Source organism: Malaclemys terrapin, chromosome 2 (assembly GCF_027887155.1).
Source record: "Malaclemys terrapin pileata isolate rMalTer1 chromosome 2, rMalTer1.hap1, whole genome shotgun sequence".
Lineage (NCBI taxonomy): Eukaryota > Metazoa > Chordata > Testudines > Emydidae > Malaclemys > Malaclemys terrapin.
Window position 1 is genome coordinate 115566933 of NC_071506.1, and position 21753 is coordinate 115588685.

The following is a 21753-nucleotide window of genomic DNA, read 5'->3' on the forward strand; positions in this document are numbered from 1 at the left end:
CTGCAATAAACAACGTGACCCAAAATAAATCCATAAATCTAGGAAAATGATGCTGTTTGGTTTTACAGGAACAGAGTTTAAGGCCAGAAGGGACCACCAGATCATCTAGTCTGACCTGCTGGATATCACAGGCCACCAGCATCACCCAACATCCACACACTAAACCCATTATAATTTCACTGAATCTTATTAGTCAAAAGGGGGAGCCTGTGACAAAGAAAACCCTGCTACACCAGACTCTTTCAGAAACTGAGATGGAAGTCCACATAGGTATATGGGCCAACCCACATGGGCCACTCTGCAGGATCAACGCCTAGAATATTAATTCTAGGAAGTGCTTTGTTACATAGTCATATGAAAGGCCCTACATAAAATAACGTTTTTTATTGATAAACAAAAGCAGATTTCTGGACTAAGGGAATCTATGGGATTCACGGGACTAGTTAAGAGAAAGGAAAATGTTTAAAGTTCATGATTTGTTGTTATAACTTTTATTTTCTTACCTGTCTAAGTAGCCAGCAGAGACACCATTAATATTTTCCAGTTTCTGAAACAAGTTAGTTATCTCCAACTGCAAATAGACATACTTTTCAGAGCCTCTGAAGTTAGGCAGCAGGTCCTTATGCTTGTTGAGTGTGTCGGACATTGTTTGTGAATCATTCTGTATACCCTGATGAAAGAGAGAGAGAGAAAGATGTCTGTTTTATGCAGATACATTTCTCATGGCTAGATGAATATTCTGCATTGTATATGCCACTAATCTTCCCTCCAAAATATTTCACTTGACCTAATGGATTTCAGCAAGGACTAAAGTAGGGTCCTCAACCTGCATTAATAATATTTACCTATTACCTCTAGGCATAGCTCTACTCACTTTTATGCACAAGCACAAAAAGTGTAGAAGCACTGGCCACTCCTCCCCCAAACCCCTCCTGCTTTACGCTGAGCTACATGGAATTCAGCTCTACAGGGACCAACAACAAACAGTGCCTGCTTCGGCACTGCCCAACCCCCTATAGCAGCACTGCCATGGTCCTGCTTTTCTGGAGGCCTTTGCAGCCTCCATGCCCCTGGGGGATTTCACCCTTGAAAAATAAGTCAGTTCAGAAAAAGAAAACCAGCTTCTTTTCTTATCACTTTCTGAGCCACTGCATTAAGGGGACACTGAAGTACAGTCTTATACAATTAACTGAAGCTGGTCATATTTTTAATCATTACACAATGGGCCCAATTCAGGCTATGAACAGGCACATGCCCAAAAAGTCATAGTCAGGAGGGGAACTGCCAGGTGTCACTTTTCTGATCCATTCCCCCGTTCAGAGTTCATAACCCACAGCCAAAGCAATGGAAGGAAAATTCAGGGACAGAGCATCCAGTCTGCATTTCACACAGATTACAGCTGCCTCCCGGGATTATCTGGGCAGGAAGATGTTAATATTGCTTTTGCGCATGTGCAAAACGTGAACCCATGTCCACGCTACAAGCCAGGGGGGCCTGCATCTATAGAGTTTGCTTCTAAAATCAGATTGTTGTCTCTTTCTGTTTAATCCCCCAAGGGAAGAATGAAAATCCAATCCATACAACTACAGTTAGTTCCCACTTGAAAAATGTCTTCTCTCAATTACACTCACAAACACCCAGAGAAAAAGAACAGGATTTAGCTATTTCCTAGCTGATCTGGAATGCAATACAGCAGAGTCTGCTGGAAATGTTCACACTGGGACTGAAAGGCTCCGGGAAAAACATCTACACTTACCTCTAACTCATTTATTTTGACTGAAAAATTGTGGGAAGCCCCCTGATCCACTCTGAGCGGGGTTCGTTGCACCATACGCATCTCACAGATTTCTATTTGCCGACGAAGTTTCTGGAGTTCTGTCAGCAGCCAGGCCTCCTGCTTCTCAAGTTCCCGGTTTCTTTCATTAATTAGAACTGGTTTTGATGCATCCAACTGAGTGATTTCAGTTGTTACCACTGTAGAACATATTAGGAGATAACCATTGGCATATGAAACCTGTCAAAGAGCTAACATGCAAAGTCACGGCAATAACAATTTGACCTAACAGTTCATTTGGCTTGTGGAATTAAGATCCCAAACCTTCATTTGTTCTTATGCAGCTGTAACAGAACAAACAAAAAATCAGGTGCCACAAAGAAAAGGCTATATTAAAAAAATGCAACAATGAGGTTTTACTTTCTGATCACTGTAAATAGACAATATGGGCTAACTTCTGCTCTCATTTGTGCTAGCATCTCCACTGACTTTGCTGGGATAAGTTCAGATTCACACCAGTGTAACTGAGAACACAATTTGTTCCTCTGGGCAAACTATTGCACATCCAGTTTTGTTTTCTTGGGAGAAGCAATAGAGGTTCTTAGGCACACATCTTAAGTGGATTTTCTTAATTACTTGTGTGCCCGTAGGGGCCTAATCCAGTGCCCAATGAAGTCAAAAGGAGTCTTTTTATTGATTTTAAAGGACACTGGATCAGGCCTAGCCAAAGAGAGAGCTCAAACATAAATATTTTTATGAAAAAAAAAAAATCATTCAATCACTAAAAAAACAAAACAAAACAAAAACAAAACAACAAAGACAACAAACCTTGCTGCTGTTGCTGCTGCCGTTGCTGATTTGGCAGTTGTATAACCAAGGTTTGATAGTGCTTCTGAGCATCAGTGAACTGAGTCTGGATTTTCCGTTTGTCATCATCACCAAACATCTCTGAGCCTTGACTGTTCCTAAGGAATTCTTGGTAATGGATCTCCAGATCAGTTATGATTCTCTGATAATCTTCTGTGCGCATTGTTTTCAGCTAAAACAAAGATGCAGAAATTGTTAAAAATGGAACAACTGGAGCAGGCTCGTGATAAGTTAATCACCAGGAAATATATTAGCCTAGCTGTGCTATAAAACAATAGAGGATGCACACTTCAGAACAAAGTTTCCCAGCCTATCTATAATTGAAAGTGAGTGCTCTGTAGAGCAGATACATTCACTCTCTGGCTGCCAAAGTTTGGTGGTAACTGAATGGGTCTGCTGTTCACACCTCAGCACCCATCAATACCAGCAGTACCTAATGAAACGGGGGCTATGAAAGGACCCAAAAGGCAAACTTTCCCACTTGCTAATCTTCCAGTACATCCCTGCCACAGTCAAACAGGAATGGGTTTTGCTTCTCCATTAATAGAATGAAAGGTTTTATAGATCTATAGTCCCTGCACAACAAAGTCATAAAGTCTAACACAGTGGTTCTAGACATGACTACATGTGACACCAGTGCCAGTACAGTATGTGTGGTCAGTGGCAATATTAGTACTTCAGGCTTTCGGTGACTGATTTTCTGAGCTTTGGCCCACTTTAATGATGAATTGCTGTTCCGGACCCCAGTTCATTCCCACTGTTCTCCTACCCTACAAATCCATGGCTATCTGCTTTATATCCAAGGATATCTGCATCCGTGCATGCAGCTGTATTGTGTACCATCTCTGCGGTTCATGAATCGGATGTGGATTCAAAGTTTTGTATTCATGCAAGGCTCTAACTAATCTGCATGCTGTAACCTGAGATAGAGTTTAGGCTGTTCTAAATCACAGTACTGGGAGTTTAGAGCACCCCACATTCTAGTGTATGTTAGAGGGACAACTGAATAGGACATAGTGAGCACTGCTTTGTATAGCAAGAAGTCTAGTCAACTGGCATAGCTGTATGAAAAGGCTGAGCTCCACTGGCCCATCATAGCAAAGGGCAATTAAATACCCACCTTAGCAATAGTCATAGCCCTGATTTTCTCAATGTCAATCATGCAATAGTGCCAGGACACCAGACTCTTCATGTTGATGTATAGCTGGTTCCACAGAGCCAGAATAGCTTCATAGTACTGCTCAATCCTGAGATGGGAAAAGAGATTTCACAGTCAGTGAGAACTTCTAAGCCTCCTGCCCATCGCAGAAACATTAGTCTGAGAAACTCCAGCCGGCCTGTCTAGCTGTGTGCTGAGACTGGCCTCTGAGAAATGATCTCTGTCAATTAGCTTTTGCTTATTTTTAAACCAGAAAATACATTACAAATTAATTTACAGGTAGTATTTCAAGTTCTACAATGTATTTTAATCATGAGGACATGTGAAGCTACTAGTGAAAAGGAAGAAGGCTTTTACACATGACGAAGAAGAAAAAAAAAGGGGCACAATCCATTTTTTCTCCCTCCCATGCAGGCCACATTAAAGTGATGTTAGAAGTGTGACACAAATCAGCAAAAGCTACAAAAAGTTTTGACTGAAGACGATTCAGACCAGATCCAGAACTGCAGTCCAGGAGTACTCAGTGTGGCTGTCAGAGGGGAAGTTCCCAGTCCTACAGCTGCTTCACACCAGGCCAATCCTTGGCACAAATTAGAGTAACCTGTGGTCCACTCTAATCTGTGTCAGTGGCCAATGGCTCCAAGGCAGCTGAGATGGTTAGGGAGCAGGGATGCAGACAGACATTTCTTTTTCAGTCTGATTTTTAAATGTTCTTAGTATGCACCAAGTTTCATCCATGGGGTGAATTTCTACAAATAAGGGGCCTGATCCTTTACTCCTGTGCCTGATCAGGCCCAAGTTATAAAGCAGGGCTTTTTAAACAGACTCTTCCCAAACCTAGGCAAAATATTCAGAACCTTGTCAGTAACTCACTTAGTAGCAAGATCCACAGCTAATGGATTAGGAGGAGGAATAATAAGACTGACAGATGGCACCAGCATATCCACTCCCCCTGGGCCAGTCACAAGCCATTTGCTGCGTTCAGTGTTGTCCTTCAGTATGCATTCATCTCCTTTACGCACAGTTTTCTGTAAGTAAAGCAGGAGAATTATTTTTTAAAATATTTTTCTTAAGCTTAAGCAAAATATGGTTTTCTAGGCAAGACGGACAGACCATTAACCGGGGGGGCGGGAGGGGGGTGTGGTCTGTGGCTTTAACCCACTTCCTATGGTGGCGTAAGGAGGCCCATTGCCTCACTGGCATTTCCCAAAGCACCATGCTCGTGGGTCATAATTACCTAGATCCACCATCCATGTCTGCCAGGAGCTCCTGCAGCCCTGAGGCTGCAGTCATGGCCACAATGCATCTCCACTGCCCTCCCACATCCAGGAAGGGAAGATTCCTTCCTCTGTTTGCCCTCAAAAAACTCCCCAGTGAACAGCCCATTTACTCAGGCACTGTGCAGTCATGAATACAGGTCTAGGGCCACTCCATCTTGTCCTTCCTCACCAGCCAATACAGGGCAGGTGTGGAGACCCTTTCCACAGCATGCAAGGCTGTTCAGGCACCCCTCAATGGCTGCTCCACCTGCAGTCCCCTCATCAGCTCCTATCCAGCATTTGAGTGGTGTGAAGAACCTTGCGCTGGCCCTCTGATCCACAGAGGAACTTTACATTTGCATGTGTAAATATCTGCTCCAGAACAAATTGTGAATTCATCCAATCGGGGACAGAAACAATAGCATGCAATTTATTGACCAATGACAACTAAGTGACGCAGTACAGTTACGAATATTTGAGCAAACTATTCAGAAAGATTCAAATCAATTCAAAACATTCGATCTTGACAAAGAGAGGATTAAAGGTTACATTTGTCAGATCAGTGATTCATTGGCAATTATTTGGTCAGCTCTACTTTTTATAGTGTTCATTCTCAATCTGTAATGAGTACTCTACCAGATCCTGTTTGTAGTCACACAGGGCCTTGAGGATAATGGGCTTGTTACTCCTGTAGTCTGGGTTACGAGGCTTCAACTGCACAATCTTCCTGGATTTATTCACCAAGTTCTGCACTTGCCTCTTGTATTCCAGAATTTTCTCTCGTTCATTCTGGAAAGGTAAATTGTATTTTAACACTTCATTTAAAAAAAAGAAACCATATTCACACTTCACACATCTGTATTAATGTCACAATGGCCCACATCTGGCTCTCCCCGAAGACAGTGGCAAAACTTCTATTGACCTCAATTTGATCTATGAAAAAATTGTAGGTTTTTTTGTTTTTTTTTAAAAAGGCTGTAAGTGAATTAAAGTATTTCTACAGCTCTGCCAGCTACTGAGGCATCCCATAGTGTTTTATCTGGATCTATGATTTGTTTAAAGTAAAGTTCAAAAGCTTGGGGCCAAATGGAAAGAGCCTAGCACACTATGCATTCTCTCAGAATCAAACACCCTCCTCCTGAATCTTCACTCAGTTCTTGTTCAGGCAAGTTCCTACTAAAATCATTGGCTGTTTTCACTGAATAAGGAGTAAGTCAGGACTGTATGACCAGCTCCTGATGAACAAACATTTAAGTCAAATATAGCTTCAAGTCTTAAGATTTGCCAGGGAGACTACTACAATATAAAATTGTGTGTTACATCCTTTATTAAGCATACTATACTTTTTTGGAGGGAAAGGAAGAGAATCTGTTTTGGTGCCTACAGATTCATCTGATGTCTGTTCTCTCTATTTTCTAGCATGCCTTACACCTGGGAATGAGCTGGGCCCACACTATATAACATAACACAATGTTCAGCAAAGTTGCCTATGAAGAGTTGAAATACAAACTCAAATGATGCTGACCCACGTGTGAGACATCACCAGAAAGATCCACCAATGTAGTGTCATTCTGTCTTATACTATAGAGTACTGCATGCACTAGTACACAAAATGGACCCAATCCTACTTCTGCTGAAATCGATGAGAGTTTTGCTATTGATTTCAATTGGAGCAGGCCCATAATTTGTTAGTGAAATCTGCAAGGGGTGACAGTACCTCAAGTTCTTTGATCTGTTCCAGCAGGCTTTGGAGTGACATGTTCTTATCACATATGTACTTCTTTCTGACAGAGTCCTGTAGGTTCTTCAGGTAGTTTTCAGTGGATTGAGCCTCTTCAAAAAACTACAAAGAAGGATTGTGATTTCAGTTACACAGAACTCTCAAAAACTACTCCTTTAAGAAGGGGTGGGTATCTTCACAAGTAAAAGGAATCAGAATCATTATCTAACATGAGAATCCCAATTTACATCATGGAGAACTGCAGTGTATAAAACAATAATATAATGTTATGGGGTACTTGATACATAACTATATGAATTTATGAAGATTTGGACATAGGAAAAATGTCTTTCAAGTACCTAGGGACAAAGTTCATGCTTTTAATCAACTACAGAAGTAAGGGAAATGCCAACTTCCTATGAATTGTTGGTCAAATCAACAGGCCAAATTCTGCAGTTCTTACTCGAGCAAAACTCACTGAAATCAATGGGAATTTTACTCCAGGAAGGGCCAGAGAACATGGTCTTCTGTTACTCAAAATTGATAGTAATTTAATTGAGTTTTTTGAAATGTGACATTTTCAAAAAAATGTTATACAAAGCTTGAAGTATAAATGAAGAGAAATAAAACTTCTGATACACAAAGAGCATTATTACTGCAAACACCAGAACTCACCTGAAAGTATGCTGCATTCTCCTTCAGATGAACATCAATGCATTTGGTGATCTGAAGAATCCAGCTCCACTGAGTTTGCAGTGTGTCCATGTATGCCTACAAAAATTAATTTAAAAAAAAGAACATGATTCGTTGCACCGATCTTCCACTCACCTCAAGTCTAGAACATGATTCTTTTTCTTTAAACTACCTACAAAGGTAGGGTCTGCTACTGCAAATACATGCAACTGTGAGTGACTTTCCGATTTTCAGCAAGGTAGCAACTGACTAGCTAACTGACTGTGTAGAGTCAATATTCACCATTTCCTCTCTATAAAGGACTGCTTACTTCGTGCATTTGACAATCTGAAAAATAAAGGAAAAATCTTTTTTTCCCCAGTAACTTTTCGGTTACAGTGTTCTTAGGTGTCACTTGTAACTATAGTAGTTCTAATATTTTCAGACAGAAATGTTATTTTCAAATTGATGGAGTCTCTTTAAATGTTAGATAAGACAAAACAATGTATTCCAAATTGTGAAAACAAAATTTCCTGGCCTACCTACTGATTTACATTCTAGATTTCAGTTGGAGAAAGTGCTTGCAGTCAGATTAAATGATCCCTCAATGAGAGGCGTGGCTACCTTCAAAACCTGGGCAGCTAAAAAGTCAGAGCAACAAGAATGAGATGCCTAGCTACAATTAACTAGGTCTCATATAAATCAATCCATGTGAGATGAAGGAATTTAGGATACACCTAAATATTGCCTTAAGACCAACCATGAATTTTCTAAACACCCCTCCCCCCCTTTCCTTTAGGAAAATGATCAGTTTTGCCAACAAACCTGTCTCCCTGGAGCTGCCACACAAATATGGAATTTAATTTACAGATCTTCCACTTCACTGGGAATTTCACTCACAGAAGAACTATGGGATCGGGTTTAATCCCAAGTAGCATAACCTACCTCAATTTTGTCAGAAGCAGGGTGCTGATTGAGCACTAGTTGGTCACTTTCTTGCTTAAGTTTGTTGAGGTCTTTTTCTTTAAGCTCCAACTGGCTCATGCGTTTCTGTGAATTCAAAGCACAGCATTAAACAACACTTCACAGGCAAATTAACAATCACATGTCATTATCTTGTTTAATAAGAGTTTCCAAAAAACATTAAAGGCTGAAAAAGTACTGCAAAAAACTACTAGCATATAAAAATTAAATAATTATATGTTATGTATTCAAAGTGATATATTAATATAGTCCATTAAAAAAAAAAAAAAACAACTGTTAGAAGAACCACCTCTCCAGTGCCACTCCTGCAGATGTACAGCTCTGCACTGCTCCCTTTGCAGGGCAACAAAGCCACCCTCTAGCTCTTACTGTCTATGTGCAGTGATCAAAGGAAAATTTGCAGCACCTTGCAAAATCTAATGTAATATGACTAAAAAAGTATCTGCTCAGGACTGTACATTTTGTTTTCTTCTTTAAATGAATGTGGTGCTTGGGAGAGAAAGCTTGCATTGTCACTGCCTGTGTCTTTCGCTGTCTAAATGCAGCATCTTTCCCAACACTCCCTGTGTGCCAAGAGACAGTCAATAGAGGTGAGACAGTAGTTTCTTCTCTATGTCCATGTGATCGTTGCTCTCTGCACAATTTGCCAACAGAAGTGCTAATTGAAATAGTGGGGCTTTTAGACGTGGCCATCAGTCCATAAGGAACTGGCCTGAGGTCACCAAGCCATATCACAAAGGGCACCAGAGAGTCACAGATTTTAAAGCCAGAAAAGACCATTATGGCTATCAAGTCTGACCTCCTGCTTAGCACAGGGTATAGAATATCTACCAGTGATTCCTCCAGCAAGCCCATGACTTCTAGTTTAGCTAGAGCCTATTTTTCAGAAAGACATCCAATCCTGATTCAAATACCCACCACACACAGCTACAAACTAGCAACCTGGAAAGTGAAGGAATTCAGACACAGTACCAGTCTCCTGAGCAGTGCAGTGCCCCATCATCAGGATTTATTATGAAAAGTCCACAGGGAGGTTGTTTTTGGCACTAACTTACAGAAAAGGCCTCCTGCTTCCTGGCAATATCTGTGTTCCGGTCACTCCAGTCATACAGAAGTTCCTCTTCCTCACAGTCATTGATCCACATGATCTCTCTGCTAGTGGCTTGGATGAGGTTCTGAAACTGACGCAGTTGATCCATTCTCTCAAAGGAGGATCTCTACAAGGAAAATCAACAATAAAATGAAAAGGTTAAAAAAAAATCAGAATCACAAAATGCACCTTCTTTTAAAATTAATACAAAAAATAGATTGCAAGGCAACTGCTGAAAATAGACAAAGTGTCTGGATTTATTAAGTAGTGGGATCTAGAAGTCATCAGCCTCTGAAAACATTTGGTTCAAGCATAAATAGAACAGCATGACTCAGTATTTGTATGTGTTTTGTTGAGTGAGTTTGGGTTGTTAAAGAGGTGCATCTATTTACTTCCAAAAGAGGGAAATAGTTCAAGAAAGCCCCACTGATCTAAAGAGGAACACAATGCGTGATTGTTATTGGTACAACTATTAGCAGAGCCCAGCAAGGGACAAATCTGCTGTAGATCAGAGAGTACTGAACTTCAGGTACCACTGCAGCAAATAGTAGGGAGTGAATCTCACAGGCAAGAAAGATACAAAAATAAATAAATAAATAAAAGCGAGAGACTAAAAATGAAGGGGTCAGTTTTCCTGCTGCCCCTGCTAAGTCCCATTACTGCTAGTGGGAGTTACGTTCATATGCCAACAGCAGAACAGATCCCTGGAAGTGGAACGCAGGTCAACAAGATGCATAAAAGAATACGGTACAAAAGTGCAAATTAGACACTCTCAGCATCTATGTTTTAAAATCCAACCTGCCTCTTAAACAGTGAGAATGAAATTCATCCCTCTGCAGATTGGGCTGAAGTGGGACTGGCAAGGTGCACAAGCTGTGTACTGGGCCTCTGCACAGGAGGCTATTTTACCCTTATTGTATCAACTGTAAGCAAGTTATCAAACAGAGCACGCGTTCCAAACCTGTCGGAGGTCAACAAATGTTGTGCTTACCAGCACGGTTTCATATTCTTCTTCTAGCTGATGAACTGCAGCCTTCTCACGCTGAAACAAAGACAATAATTATTTAGTGTGCTTTGCATACTGACAAACCTAGAGATGAGAGAACTGGGCATACTCTAGGTGCTTACATACTATAGCAATGGGTGCCACAGACAATCCTAAGACAGATGGATATTAGGGCTGAATGAAATCACACTCAGTCTCATGAACTGACATCAGGTAGACTCAGTTGTCTGCTCGGATTTCCGTTACAGGAACTAAAAAATCGTGCTGATATGACCCAATTAACTTAGGCCCAGACTGCACACTTTGGCAAAGCTTTCCGCAAGAGGTGGTGCAGAGCTCCAGCACCCCTTGGGCAGCACCAGGACAGTCTGACCATGCACTGGATGAGCAATCTCCCCACTGCTGCTCAGTACGCACATCGTCTCTGTAATTCATCGAACTGCTCCTGAAAGTGGGTGTCCTGTGCAATTACATGGAACCGACACATTTTTAGAACTAGTGGATAGCCTTACAATTTCCACAACGCTATGTCTACACAACACACCACTGGCAGCAGCGTGTAGGGTATGGCTAGCTACATGCTGCAATTAAAAGCAAGTTGCATCCACACTGCAGCGTGTAGCTACACACATCAGTGAAAGGCTCTGGCACTGGAGAGGTAGCCGGGAAAGGCTAGGCAGCATCCAGCGACAGGACAAGGCTCTAGTAGTAAGGAGGCAGTGGGGCACTACATTGCTAAAAATAGCAGTGTAGATGGGGGAGGCATTGCTTGGGGTATAGATAGCTGTGTAGGGTATATACCCAAGGGTGCAGGTGTGTCTTTCTTCGCCGAAGCAGTGCCTCGCCATCAACGCTTCTATTTATATCCATGCTAGGGAAGAGTGCAGTGTATGTACTCTACACCGCACTGTAAGGAGAGTGCACTGTAGACATATACCCAGAGACAGCATGGTCTAGTGGTCTGAGCATGGAGCTGCACGTTCTTGTTTTTAATCTCAGGTCTGCCACTGACTCCTTGCGTAATGTCAGGTAAAACACTTAGGGCTAGATTGTGCCCCTTCTTACTTGTCCAAGCAAGGGAGTAAAAATGAGATTGCTCCCCCACCCCCTTCTGCTTGGCCGAGAAAGATATACTTAGGTCTTGGCTCCAGGTCTGTAGCACACAGCCCTTGGGCTCCCATGTGACCAAGTGCATAGGAAAGGAATAAAGAAGGGTGGAGCTTTGACTCCCCCATTCCTCCCACTTGCTGGCCAAGTATCAGGGAGGTGCAAGCAGCACCTTTTAAAGGCCTGCCCCATTCCCCATCCTAGAACCAAAGGGGAACAGGGAAAGTGTTGTGCCTCAGAGAGGTCAGACAAAATACCTGCCTGGTCTGCTCCTGGGGTGGAACCGTCTTCACAGCACCCTTTGCTCAGGGCACAATCTAGCCCTTAATCTCTGTGTATCAAACTCCCCTAGCTATAAAATAGGAACAACAATTCTGACCTATGCCACTGAAGTGTTGTGAGGATTCATTTGTTAAAGTTTATACAAAATTATGAAATTCCACATCATTGCTCAATATCGTTATCTTCATGGAAATATTGGAAAAAGAAGGGAATAGCAAAAAAAGGCAGGACGGATTACAAGCATCCGGGCCTAAAGCTGCCGTAATCTTGACAGCCAGGCCTTTTGAACAGAAGACACCTGGCTATCCTCACTGCTGCAGTAATTTTAGCAACCTGTGGATATGAACTTAGAAGGATGGAGAAAGTCGATTACCAGATCTGTTTTCACTTTGTCCAGGTGCCAGCGATAGTCCCCGATGGCATTGTGAAATCTCCTGTGGTCATTAATTTGTTGCTCAATAGCTGCTGCGTCAAAACCCCATTTCACTAACTCCATTTCAGCCTAAAGAAAAAAGGGAAAGCATGTGTCTCTTCATTTGCAATAAGGCACATATTATCCAAAACAAAGCACCAGGGAAAAACACACACAGGGAAATCCGACTCTAGGAGGTAAGGTGTACAACTGAGCTAAGGGAAGCTCAGAATAGGAGTTAAAAAAAGTTTCCTAAAAGTGAGATCTTTATTAGATGGTGTAACAGGCTCCTAACATAGTGGCTGAGGAACCATCACTTGAGTCACTTAAAACTGGACTAGATAAGGTATATTTTCATCTTTAGTGGGTCTGAGCTAAACTGTTCCTTTATGTTCCCCAGAGTAACTTAATTGACATCACAGGAGCTTCTCTGATGTCTCTGGAAACAGAATCTGGCCCTATGACTCTGAGATTCATGTAGCTTGTGAAAATACACACAGCCAAATTCTACTCTCAGTTACACATTACATTTCCATCAAAATAAATTACAGTAACTTACAGACTTCAATAGGGGGCAGCACAGGTATATCTAAGAGCAGAATTTGGACTATATTATTTAGACCAGAATGACTCTGGAACACATTGTCTGTCTGGCCTATTGGTATATGCAGTTGTAGCTGTATTGGTCCCAAGATATTAGAAAGACAAGGTGAGTGAGGTATGTCTTTTATTGGACCAACTTCTGTTGGTGAAAGAGACAAGCTTTTCAGCCACACAGAGCTCTTCTTCGGGTCTGGGAAAGGTACTCCTAGCATCACAGCAAACGTGAAATGGAACCAATTGTTTAGCATAAGTAGTTAGCACATATGGTAAGGGACCATTCAAGACAGAGTGGCTTATTGGTAGAGCTCTACCAAATTCACAGTTCATTTTGGTCAATTTCACAGTCATAGGATTTTAAAAATCATAAATTTCATTATTTCAGCAATTTAAATCTGAAATTTCATGGTGTAATTGTAAGGGTCCCAAAAAGGAGTTGGGAGAGGGGTCACAAGATTATTGTAGGGGGGCGTTGTGGTACTGCTACCGTTACTTCTGCACTGCTGTTGGTGGCAGTGCTGCCTTCAGAGCTGGGTGGCTGGAGAGCAGTGGCTGCTGGCCAGGAGCCCAACTCTGAAGGCAGAGCCACTGCCAGAACCAGCACAGAAGTAAAGATGGCCTAGTATGGTATCGCCACCCTTACTTCTGCACAGCTGCCTGCAGAGTTGGGCCCTCAGTCAGCAGCCGCCACTCTGGCCGCCCAGCTCTGAAGGCAGCAGCACAGAAGTAAGGGTGGCATAATATATGGTATTGCCACCCTTACTTCTGTGCTGCTGCTGGTGGGGCACTGCCTTCAGAGCTGGGTGCCCGGTCAATAGTCGCCACTCTCCATTTGCCCACCTTTGAAGGCAGTGCAGAAGTAAGGGTGGCAATACTGTGATTCCCCCTAAAATAACCTTGCAACCCCCCCACACACAACTCCCTTTTGGGTCAGGATCCCCAATTTGAGAAATGCTGGTCTCCCCGTGAACTCTGTATAGTATAGGGTAAAAGCCACAAAAGACCAGATTTCATGGTCCGTGATGCATTTTTCATGGCCGTGAATTTGGTAGGGCCCTACCAATTGGTAACATTTCTATTTGGGATGCTTGCTATGTCAAGGGAAAAATCTCTAGAAACGTTCTTTGAAAAAGTGACAATGCACCCTGACAATAGCTAGCAAGGATTACAATTCCTTGTTTTGATATTTTTAAATACCAAAGTCCATTAAATCCATTATAAGGATGATCAAAATCATTATGCTTCCAACTGTAAACACACAGCCAAATCACTTTTTTGATATTTGGCTTCTTCTATATTATATATGAAGAATTGTTTCCATGCTGATAATTACCAGATATTATCTCAGTCTGAGAGAGATATTGATATGTATATATGTGGTGTCTGTGAATACACATACATACACATACATGCCCATATCACTCTTGGGCTGAGAGCATATCAGGTAATTATTAACCTGAAACCAAATCGCTATGACTCAGCATTGCAATACAACTACTACTACAATACCTGCTATCTTGAGCCACACCCATGGTTAGGCAGAGCTGGAAAGATTCCAACAAAGGAAGCCATTTTATACAGTCGGCCATCTATAAATTACATAGGACTTTGACCCTTTTTTCATTTCAGCTAAAGGCCAAAGTGTTTAAAGCAGCAGCAACTTAGATGATTGCCAGTGTGTAAATAAGGAGTGGCTGGATTCCAGCTCACTGCCTTTCTATACACCACGGAAATTCAGTTGGGATATTTAGCATCTGATTCTCCTATCAACAAACCACCATGAAAGAAAAATAAAGCAGAGGCAGAAAGCAACAGCTGCTGTGAATGGTTTCCCATGTATCGTATTACTAGGGAAAACACTACCTTGGTCCTGTAGCTGGGCTCTGCATAATAGATCCTAGACTCCAGGGGAGTGAAATACAGTATGTATTGTGGAGTACAGGAAGCAGGGAAGAGTTCAAAACTAATGTGAACTGTCAAACAAAAAAAGTGCTAAGGGGCCAAATGATAACTGACCCAGCCTGGGTGAGCTAAGGGAACTGGCATGGGGAGTGAACCCTCTTTTTCCTCTAGAGCTTCTATACAGGATGCAGCCAGAAAGCCTGTGCTCCCTGTGTACAGGTAGGCCTGTCTGAATGGGGTGTCCCATGTTAAGTACAATGGCTGGTGGGTGATCTCTGGTCTTCACACTGACTTGTAGCTGGAAGTCCCCCCGTACAAGTTACACCATTTCCTAAACTGTAACAAGCGCTAGCAGTGAGTGTGTTCCTCCCACAGCATGTTTGGAGGAATCATACCTACTCCTGGACTCTGCAGGCACAATGCTAGTGCATCTCCACTTCCCCACCCTCCCCTACAACATGCCTCTGTGGGAGTGATTATAGAACCCACAGCCCTGGAGAGTGACTGGTATTCACACAGGTGTGGAGGATTAAAGGGAGTGTGCAAGGAGCTTATCTTTCCTCATGTGGTTTGCAAAAAAGCCACCTGGTAAATACCGTAAACGGAAGCTAGGAAGATGGGGCCGTAGCCGTACGTATTATCATAAAAGCAGATTAAATAGTTCTTTGTTTTGGAAAAGTAATAGATAGAAATCCAAATTCAAGGCTGGATTGGTGCAAATTCCAATTGCAGCCATTTTCTCCCACACCTCCCACCAGCCAGATAATGGGTGCACTCCAAGGGATTTATCAAATCATAAAAATAGGGTAACCACCTCATCAGCACAGAACCAGACTACTGGGTTATAACAGGTGTCTTCAGCAACTTGTGTACACAGACAAATGTGAATTTTTCACATGCGGCCGGTGCACATGAACATTTGTCACATCTGAAATTTTGCTATTTAGGGAACCATTTTTAAAAGCTTAGTCCTCTAACTAGCAATGCTACTTTCCTACTCTAGCTGGGATGTAGGTACACTACTGGGGTACTAGCTACAGTGTACTGGCCAAAAGGATAAAACCATGGCAGATGGTCTTAACTGGGCAGTTGGTAAATATAAATCAAAGGCATAGAGGGTGTATGTGAAGGCAAAAAGGTAGGCATGCAGGAATAGTGCAAATGCTGAGCACGAATCTGAAATAAATGGCCCATTATTTCTTTGTGTCACAGTCTTCGTTATACCATCTGGGAGCCACCTTTTCTCCCTGTTACATAGGGTTCTGGATCCTGTTCTTTATTTCAATGAAAATACATATCTATAATGAACTGCAATTAAAAGAAAAAGGAAGAAGAGACAACACAACATTGTCTCACAAGCTTTTTTAAAAATGTTCTGATGGTTCCCACAACACCGAGTGTGAAGTGAGATTTAACGCTGCACCATTTTTGACTACCCTATTTGCGCTTCGGATAGGTTTACCTTCTGCTGCCTCATCCAGCCCAAACATTCACTGGTGATGCGTTTGGTGTACTCATCCCAGCCTGAGCCGCTCTGAGAGGAATAGCAGCCACCACCCTTAGAGCTGGCCCTCCGGACGCGAGGCCCAGTGATGGCTTTATAAAGGGCACGCATTTGCTCTTGAAGCTGAAGAAGCCTGAAAAGGGAAAGGAAATAGTTAGCACGAACCAGGAAAATACCCAAAAGAGATGTAAATAAAGCAATTCACATCTCCTGCTGAACCAGGAAGTGTGCAAGAACACCCCCCCCACACACACACCGCCCGTAGGATGACCAGACAGCAAATGTGAAAAATCGGGACGGGGGTGGGGGGTAATAGGAAAGAAATATAAGAAGACGACCCAAAAATCGGGACTGTACCTATAAAATTAGGACATCTGATCACCCTACCCCCACGTGATCTGATTGAGGAACAGAACCTTGACAAAAATCTCAGGAAAGCAACTGAGACAGGAGACTTCATGAGAAGTATAATGCTGCCAGGTCCACTGAGCGGTATTGCCCTGCACTAGCATGAAGGGAACTGGAGTTTAGTTCCATCTTCTGATCTCTTGGTTTTCTGGCAGCAGGAACTGTGAGCATTTCGGAGGCAGCAAATTTGTGTCTGGTGAGGAGGAGAGTCCCTGATATCACTCCTTACTCGTTCCTCTGATTGAATGGGGAGTGAGGATGACAGGTTCAGAAGGAAATCCTGCCAATCCTCAAATGAAAGATCATTACAGTAGGTCAAACAGACACAGCTACATCCTGTCTGCTAAAGCTCCACACTAAAAATCACATGCAGCAGTAAGTCTCATATACGTACACGGAAAGTAATTATTTCTGCTGGCCTCTGCTGCAGAAATGCCTATGTACACAGCACACAAATCTCATGAAAGCTATCTTTTCCGACAGCTTAGGTGGCTTGGTTTTCCCCCAGCTTTAGATGCACAAGGTGTGACACAATTCACATGCAGAGAGGAATAAAATGGTATGCACTTTCATATGTGCCAAAGATTCCGCACTACAAGGCCAGCATGCTGGAGCAGATTCTGATCTCAGTTACAGCATAAAAGCAGAGTCATGTCACTGACTTCAGTGGAGTTACTCCAGATTTACACTTGGGTAAACAAGATCACAATCATTTGTCCCATTGCTGGTTGGGGTTGTTTTTTTTTAAGCTCTGAAGGGATAATGAGAAGGCTGTTTGTTTACAATGTGACGGGAGCACATTCTTCTTGTCATTCACCAATGGCAGTACCTTTTCTGATACATATCACAAGGCTGGCCCATTTGCCTCATCTCTCTGATCAGTCCATCTAGGATATCCATATGTTCATTAGCCTGCGCAAAACATTCTTCCAGTTCTCTGTTCCTGCTTATTTGAATGCCATCCCCATATTTCAATTCCTAAATGAAACAGAAGAAAAATCATACATTGTACAAATCCCAGCTCAGTAATTTATTTAAAGAGAGACAATGCTTTGATCTGTTATCGGGAGCAATTAAATTTTAAAAAGGTATGACACACTGCACTTGGAGACAGCTGATAAACTCTTTTTGCTTTCAGTTCTGTCAACATGCAATAAATAAGAAATGAATATTAATAAATATAATGATTTGAAATGCGACTATTTCGAAATTCCTTACGAATCTCCTCTTCTGTGATTATACTTTTAAATAATAATTAATGTCTCTGCTTTTGTTTTATTTCCCACTATACCAAAATGTCAGCACTGTAGATACAAATCAAAGCCTTCCAAAAAAATAATGATAGTCTCCTTAGTACACATAGCTTGGTTTCCTTGAATCTGGCATTGGGACCATCATACTAACCCTCAAAATGAAAAATGTTTCCATACTTGTCCACAATGGTCACATTTCCCACGTTGTTGTGTTAAGAACTGCCCCTAAGTCCATTGACAATTTCAGACTTGAACGCTTATGGTCTTTATAAACACCAGAGATTAAATCCTAGCTCCATGGAAGTCAACAGCAAAACTCCCATTTACCTAAATGGAGCCAATATTTCACTCCAGGAATTAAGGGAGTAACAAGTAAGTGCTGTGCCCCAATGGGAATTTTTTTTTTCCTAATGTAAAAATAGGGACAGGAGTGTGGTCAAAGGGTCAAAAGAAGGGAACCTGACAGGGACACCGAGCAGAGAACCCCGGACAGTGCCCACTGCTCCGCAAAGGTGTCAAGGGAGCCAGTGGACGCCGCCCAGAGGAACTCTACCCAGATACGGGAACGGACAGAGGACCGGAAACAGGCCCCACAGTCATAGGAGCCTCCATCGGCCAACCTCCTCTCCCTGGTTTTGTAAATGGCCTGTTTAGCCAGGGCCAAGAGGAAGTTGACCAGGAGGTCCCATGACTTAGTGGGGTCACGGATAGGGAGTGCGTAAATGAGAAGATGAGGGGAAAAGTGCAACCAAAAACGCAACATAATATTGGTGAGGAGCCGGTGTAGAGGCTGCAACCTGGCGCACTCCAAGTAAACGTGAGCCAGGGTCTCCCTCACACCGCAGAAAGGACAGGTGTCTGGGACAGGGGTAAACCGCGCCATGTACATGCCCGTGCTCACGGCCCCATGAAGGAGCCGCCAGCTGATATCCCCGGCAGGCCTCGGGACCAGGGTGGAATATAGGCTGGCCCACCGGGACTTCTCACCCTCAACAGGTGGTAGGAGGTCCTGCCATTTTGTATCAGGGCGGGACACGAGGGTGAGGAAGTGAAGGGTGTGGAGCATGAGCGTGTATAGATGTTTCCTTGGCGCGGTCAGGAAACGAACCGGCTGCAAGTCGTGCAGCCGGCTCACAGAGACGGGGCGAGGGGGCCGATTGGGTCCACGGGGCAGGGGCCCAATAAAAAGGTCCGGAGGGCCAGGGGTGGAGGGTGGGTGGGGCGTGGCCTCGTGCAGGACCCGGTCGAGGTAGACCCGAGCAGCGGGCGGCAAAGCGGCCCTCACCTCCTGAAGTACGCGTCGGGGAGTACAAGGCCTGGAGAGCCCCATGCGCCGAACGAGCGTCAGGGGATTCAGCCAGTCTTCCCGGTCGTAGTCCAGGAGGTCTCCGACTCTGGTGACTTCTGCCAGGACCAACCTCTGGCGCACCGCGGGGGACTCCGCCACCTGCACACGGAGCTGGGGGTTGTGTAGCAGGGGCTCCACGAGGAGATCTGCCCCCCCCGGTGGCCGCCACGGACCTGGTCACTGAGAACAGTTTCCAGGTCCGGAGGAGGTCCTGGTAGAAGACCGGCAGCCCGGAGAGGTCTCGCAGAAGACCTCTCGGATCGAGATAAAAGGAGCTGCCAGTCATATCAGAGCCCTCAATGGGAATTGCTAGGCATTGTCCTGATTCAAGTGAAATACCTTCTGAGAATCACAGAATGCACTCACCCTGCATGGGGCCAGTGCTATTAACTTGGGATAGAGCAGGGACAGGCCATGGCCAGCCCCTCTCACATCCCTCCCTACCAACTTGTGGAGGCTGGCAATAATTGCTACCTCAGAGTCATGAACCAGAATGCGCACAGCTGCTGCACAAGGGGTAAAGGATCCCTGACCTGTCTCCCTACTTGTGCACCTACATGGGACCAGTCACAATCGAACATGCATTTTTCCCCCCCCCCCACCTTTAGGCAGGCAAAATTCTTATGGACTTGACACTCTTTGGCCCCAAAAGAATTAAAATTAAACAGTGCAACAAGTGGCCCAGAGCCAGAACGAAGCACTTCTTTGTTTGAACTCCACTGAAATAATATTAGGTGAAAGAGACAGTATTTGCTTTGGCACGGACATTTCCAAAAGCATGGATACACACATGCAAATAACTCAGAAAAGGAAACAAAACTCTGAACCAGAGAGTTCATTCCTGGAAGAGATTGGAGCCCACAGGGGGCCCTAAAATGTCATTTTAATTACATCCTCTGCAGAGATTGTGGGCTTAATTCAGATCTCAGTGACCTCAACCTCATCATGTGCTCAGCATCCTGAATTCCCTTTGATTTCAATCCGAGTTCAGGGTGCTCAACACCTGGCAGGATCGAACCCAGTTACTCCAGTGTAAATCCAGAATAACTCCACTGTACACCATTGACCAACTCTGCATTTACACTGGGGGAGCTGAGAGCAGAACTGGAATGGATACATTTAAGAAGAGACAGCTAAGGGGATCTCAGCCTAGTTTCATACCCTTCCTTACCAGCCAGGATACAGCAGTTTTGTGCAGGGCTGGTTCAATTTCAGGGCAACTGCAGCTCAGAACACTTTGCTGAACAAATACAGCCAAGTTTGGGGAAGCATATAAGTGGACACACCATTTACGGGGATGGTTTGCACTGACAGTGGTGTCAGTCTAACATTGAAAATTAGAGCTGGTGTGATTAATGTTCCATGACAATTTTCACAGAAAGCGTGTTCCTTTGTCTTAATCAGAAAATCTTGGAATTAATTTTTTTCCAGCCAGCTCTACTGAAAAGTCAATCGGAAGCGAAAGGCACATGTTTCAAGAGCGAGATCTGAAAAGGACACATAGTATTTCAGGCCAATAGAGGAAAGGCAAGCTTTCCTTTGCAGAACATCTGAAAGGATCAGTGAGAAGAGGAAAAGTGGAATTTCAACTTTGAACCAAAGTTAATTGTGTGAAAGTTCTGAAGTACCATTACCTACAGCGTTAATATTCATTTAGGATAAACAAAATAAAGGGGACTCACAGGCTGCACTATAAGTTCAGCACGCATCAGGCAATCCGCACAATTCTGCAAGAGATCCTGAATGGTGTTCTGACGTCTCGACATGGTACCGGTACCATTTTGACTGAGAGGGAAAAACAGGAATAGTAGAATGAAATTTGCAGCATGAATTAGGCTTTCATTTAAATACATTTTCAAAGGAAGTAAGAAATTCATATTCCCCATATTCCAATTAAGGAAAGTGATATGAAATAATAAATTTAGTCAGGCTTCTCAGAGATCAATATGCTGCATCTCCCCTCCTATTTTATCCTGTAGTGAAGTTAGAATGCTGACTCTGCATCATAACACTCTCTGTGGGAACAGGCTGTAATTCTAGAAGCATAGGCTTGATGATGACTTCACGGTAGGATCAAGCAGAAGGGAGAAGCTGGCACCTGGTAAAGGAGAAAGTTCTTATTCTAGCACAGATCTGTGACCATAGCAGGGGAACATATCCATCATACAAGAGTAACAAATTCCTTACATTCTTCAGTATATACCAAATAGTAGCACAATTCAGACCAGTGCTTAAGCTGCTTTAGGCTATTCCAAGGGACCAGAACTGGAGTACAAACAACCCAAGACTGAAGAAGCACAAAGGTGACATAAAGCTAACTTTCCAAGCTGCAGCATGCACTCCTCGGCAGCAGCACAGGATCTAGGCCATATGCACTCCTGGGTATTTGGAAACCAGACTGAAGAA

At 43.3% G+C, this 21753-nt stretch overlaps 1 protein-coding gene across 3 annotated transcripts in view; it reads right to left on the minus strand.

Moving 5' to 3' along the window:
• Positions 1-21753, minus strand: part of DSP (desmoplakin) — a 49533-nt gene that overhangs the window by 17590 nt on the left and 10190 nt on the right. For all 3 annotated transcript variants that reach the window (XM_054017278.1, XM_054017277.1, XM_054017276.1), the window contains exons 2-16: positions 21030-21132; positions 17576-17724; positions 16297-16471; positions 12294-12422; positions 10517-10567; positions 9491-9652; positions 8397-8501; positions 7455-7550; positions 6777-6902; positions 5696-5848; positions 4674-4828; positions 3762-3888; positions 2603-2813; positions 1757-1974; positions 504-670 (exon numbers count right to left, since the gene is read on the minus strand). In XM_054017278.1, coding sequence (XP_053873253.1) covers positions 504-670; positions 1757-1974; positions 2603-2813; positions 3762-3888; positions 4674-4828; positions 5696-5848; positions 6777-6902; positions 7455-7550; positions 8397-8501; positions 9491-9652; positions 10517-10567; positions 12294-12422; positions 16297-16471; positions 17576-17724; positions 21030-21132 — 2127 coding nt within the window. The remainder of the gene's footprint in view (positions 1-503; positions 671-1756; positions 1975-2602; positions 2814-3761; positions 3889-4673; positions 4829-5695; positions 5849-6776; positions 6903-7454; positions 7551-8396; positions 8502-9490; positions 9653-10516; positions 10568-12293; positions 12423-16296; positions 16472-17575; positions 17725-21029; positions 21133-21753) is intronic.